The sequence below is a fragment of the Octopus bimaculoides genome, chromosome 2 (genome assembly GCF_001194135.2).
Source record: "Octopus bimaculoides isolate UCB-OBI-ISO-001 chromosome 2, ASM119413v2, whole genome shotgun sequence".
Taxonomy (NCBI): domain Eukaryota; kingdom Metazoa; phylum Mollusca; class Cephalopoda; order Octopoda; family Octopodidae; genus Octopus; species Octopus bimaculoides.
The window spans coordinates 33,456,623-33,460,761 of record NC_068982.1 but is presented as its reverse complement, the minus strand read 5'-3'; the positions used below and the strand labels follow the sequence as shown (position 1 = coordinate 33,460,761).

Genomic DNA, 4,139 nt, shown 5'->3' with positions numbered 1-4,139 from the left:
ATATATATATATATATATATATATATATATATATATATATATATAAATTTTGTTGCCTATATATATGTGTGTATGTTTGTGTGTATATATACACAAACATATATATGTATATATATATTCACATGCACACATATATTATATACATATATAGGATACATACATATATTTCTTTTCTGTCTCGCTAAATTATCTTCTATGATAAGCGAAGGTGTGTCTTTGTGTTTGTATTCTTATCTGCCTCACTGAATTGCCCTTTATAATAGATCTTCATGTGTATGTATCTCAGATATCTATTTTTATTCCATTAAATTATCTAATGTAATAAAATGTTGTTTTATGTGTGTGTGTGTATATATATATATCTATCTATCTATCTATCTATCTATCTATCTATATATATATATATATATATATATATATTTATGAGTGGACAAATGAAAGAAAGGGCACTCAACACATTTATTGGGAGTTACGTGTATTGTTCAAAACCGTTTCAAAGCCCCTAAAGGATTTCCATTGGCCTGAGGAAACATCCTGTTAGGAGTTTTGAAACTGTAAGTAGCACGGAATCCGACTCAAATTGTTTCGAAATAAATATAGCTATATATATATGTACAGAAAGTTATATGTTAAATTCAAATTACGACAAACGTAAATAAACAAACGAAGTTTGCTTTTAGAAGCGTTGAGATGACTTAGAAAGTTAAAGAAGTGATTTTAAATTCTCAATCGCAGAATAATGCTATTAATATAGCCTGAACAAGATAAACTACCCCTTTTTCGCAGAGAAAAGTGTAGCTCTGCAAAATAGGGGTGGTTTATCTTGTTCAGGCTATATTATTAGCATTATTCTGCGATTGAGAATTTAGAAAGTTATATATTTTCTTTTATCTTCTGTAATATATTTTCTTGTGTGCATGTATGTATGTTTGTTACTTTGTATGTATGTATGCGTGTGCATGTGTATTAAAAAAAAAAAACAAATCTACTACCAGTTTGGAAATGGTCATGCTTGGTATGTGAAAAAGAGATACAGTTAGAAATTCTATACTGTGTACTTCAATGTTAAATATGGGTACACCAGAAATCTTGTGTAATTGCATGTAGGTTGAGAGAGAAGGACTTTGTATGTAGAAGATGCAGAAAATTAGTAAGCATTTTCCACTATAAAGTGGTTGACATTTGGTAGGGCACTCAGCTATAAAATAACTATGTCAAAACTGTGACCATGCTGGGGCACTGAATGGAAGGGTTTAGTTGAACAAATTGACTCCAGTACATACTTTTATAAATCTGATGCGTATTCTATTGGTTTGTTCTGCTGAACTGCTAAGTTACAGGAACATGATCAAACCAACATATTCTGTCAATTAAGCAGTGATGAGAGAACACATGCACGCGCGCGCACGCACACGCACACACACACACACACACACACACGCACACTGTTTCCATCTAACAAATTCATTCACAGAGCATTAGTTGACCTGCAGCTAAAGTAGAAGATACTTGCCTAAAGCACTGTGCAATAGGACTGAACCAGAAACCAAATTGTTTCAAAGTGAATTTCTCTGGCCACAAGTAGTATTTCCTAACACCTCCATATGGATATAGGATTTTCCAGCTTCTACTCCAGATTGTTAAATGTATCTGATTGCATCTACTTCTTACCTTTATTTTCCAAGCTCTAGTGTATGTTGATTGGCCTGTTCTCTATTTAGAAAAGGTTTACAGTTCAAAACAGCTGTGTATCCCATTTCCTGGTGGTTATGAAATTTTCCTGCCTTGCCAACTTACCTGGTTTGTTTGATGGTCGGTTGCCTGAAGTTAACACTGCAAATAGTTAAATCATTTGTGTCACAGAACACCAAGAGTTTTGATTTCTCTATATTCCTGGCAACATATATCTATAATCTCTACATATATCGGAGTAGATTATTGTCAGGGGTAGTCTGAAACTTTTATTTTGCTCAATCTTAACTCTCTGACTGTGGAGCATACATAGAAACCAATGTTGATGAATCATGAATTGTATTGTATTTTATCTTTTATTTTTTGTAATTTTAGAATGTGAAGCCTGACAACCTTCAACGGTATCGTTCGTGCCCGATCCTTGATGCACAAGATAGATGTTCTTCTCCATCAGCTTCTGAAGAATCAGGTAATTTATGTCTTTATTGGCTGACACTGTATTTTATATTACAAACAAACACCCTACAATACAAGATATACACATTATTGAATACATAAAGCTATAATAACTGTATTTGTTTCTGATCATTTGCTGAACATATCTGAAAAATTGTTGACACTGTACTACATGAAATGTACAGTATCACAAAAATTGTTTCAACCCTGCTTACATTTTTTTGATGGAAGTAAGGCTCACATTTTTTTGATGGAAGTAAGGCTCTGTCTAACATAAGGTAGAAAACTCTAATACCTTCTTTTATCATTTCATTTCTAGTCTGTAACAGAATCATTACAAAACTGAGCTTTTCACTCAGAATATTTTCAGTATGATGCCATGAGTTAATGAACCCTAAGCACAGCTAGCACTGCAAAGCATATTTTTACCATCTTACTTTGCTTTCAATTTCACAATCTTTGCAACATTTCATCTATATTACCTCCTTCTGATCAACTTTACGCACTTCACCTTATCTACTGTCTGCAAGAGTAACAAACCTTTGTTCTTTAGGCATTGATAAAGTAAGCATATCACAAATGGCATTTGGGCATAGCTTGCAGGCACTCTTCTGTAGGGTGCCTTACATTGTTGCTACACTATTTAATGTCTCTTTTCCAAAGACCCCTAACAAAGATTGCACATATTTGGAATCATGCAACACCCTTGAGAAATATAACCCAACACATTATTATTTATCATATTTTAGACTTCATCTGAAAAATCAATCTGTTGCAAAAAATCACACACACACACACACACACACACACACACACACACTCTCTCTCTCTCTCTCTCTCTCTGATTTGAATTTGAATGCATTTTTCTTGCAAACAATTATCCATAAATGCATTATCTGTACTTTTTAAATTATGCCAATAATCACTACTTTCCAGTTGGTAGGAAAAAAAAAAATCTCTTCAAATTTCAATCTTTCATTTTCATTCTTACTTCTATCAAAAGTTATTAAAAAAAAAAAAAAAAAGGTAACACATTAAATTATCACCACCACCATAACTTCACCAAGGTTGACCTTGTCTTTCATCCTTCCAAAGTCGATACAAGTACCAGTTAAGTACCAAGATCAATATAATCAACAATATACACCATTCAAAGCAGTATGCCAGCCAACCAATGATTGAGGCCAGTAAAAGAATAAAAGAAAGAATGGTAATAGATACATGTATATATATATGGAGGAAAAAAACTCAGATTGATTATATTACACATCAGTATCAAAAATATTAGTCTGGGCCTGTTTTATAGCATTATTTATAGATTTATTTTGTCATTATTACCTATCAGTTATTGGCAGAATCATTAGTATGTCAGACAAAATTCCTTGCAATATTTCGTTTCAAATCTTTATAGTCTAGTTTCAAATTCTGGCAGTTCAGCCTTGTCTTTCATTTTTCTTGGGTCTATAAAATATTGTACTTGCCATGTACAGGGATCAGTTTAATCCCTTAACTTTTTCCTTCATATATGGGGACTTGTACTTATGCCAGAAATTTTCATTACTCATCTGTATAAAAATTATTATTTGAGACCTGTTCTATGAGCATTAGTACCCTGTTATTATTACCCATCAATATAAAACCAAAAAAATGTTAGTGTACTCCTGTATTATTCTGTTATGGAGAGGTCAAATGGCAAAGATAATTTGTTTGTACTATGAATTGAATTTTTCTTCTACTCTCTCTTACTTGTTTCAGTCATTTGACTGTGGCCATGCTGGAGCACCGCCTTTTAGTCGAGCTAATCGACCCCAGGACTTGTTCTTTGTAAGCCTAGTACTTATTCTATTGGTTTCTTTAGCTGAACCGCTAAGTTACGGGGATGTAAACTACCAGCATCGGTTGTCAAGCGATGTTGGGGGAACAAACACAGACACACAACCCCCCCCCACCCCACACACACATATACATATACATATATATATATATATATA

General features: G+C 33.1%; 1 protein-coding gene across 16 annotated transcripts in view; it reads left to right on the top strand.

Moving 5' to 3' along the window:
- Positions 1 to 4,139, top strand: part of LOC106868006 (rho guanine nucleotide exchange factor 28) — a 561,000-nt gene that overhangs the window by 380,189 nt on the left and 176,672 nt on the right. For all 16 annotated transcript variants that reach the window (XM_052976095.1, XM_052976105.1, XM_052976107.1 and 13 more), the window contains one exon: positions 2,068 to 2,161. In XM_052976095.1, coding sequence (XP_052832055.1) covers positions 2,068 to 2,161 — 94 coding nt within the window. The remainder of the gene's footprint in view (positions 1 to 2,067; positions 2,162 to 4,139) is intronic.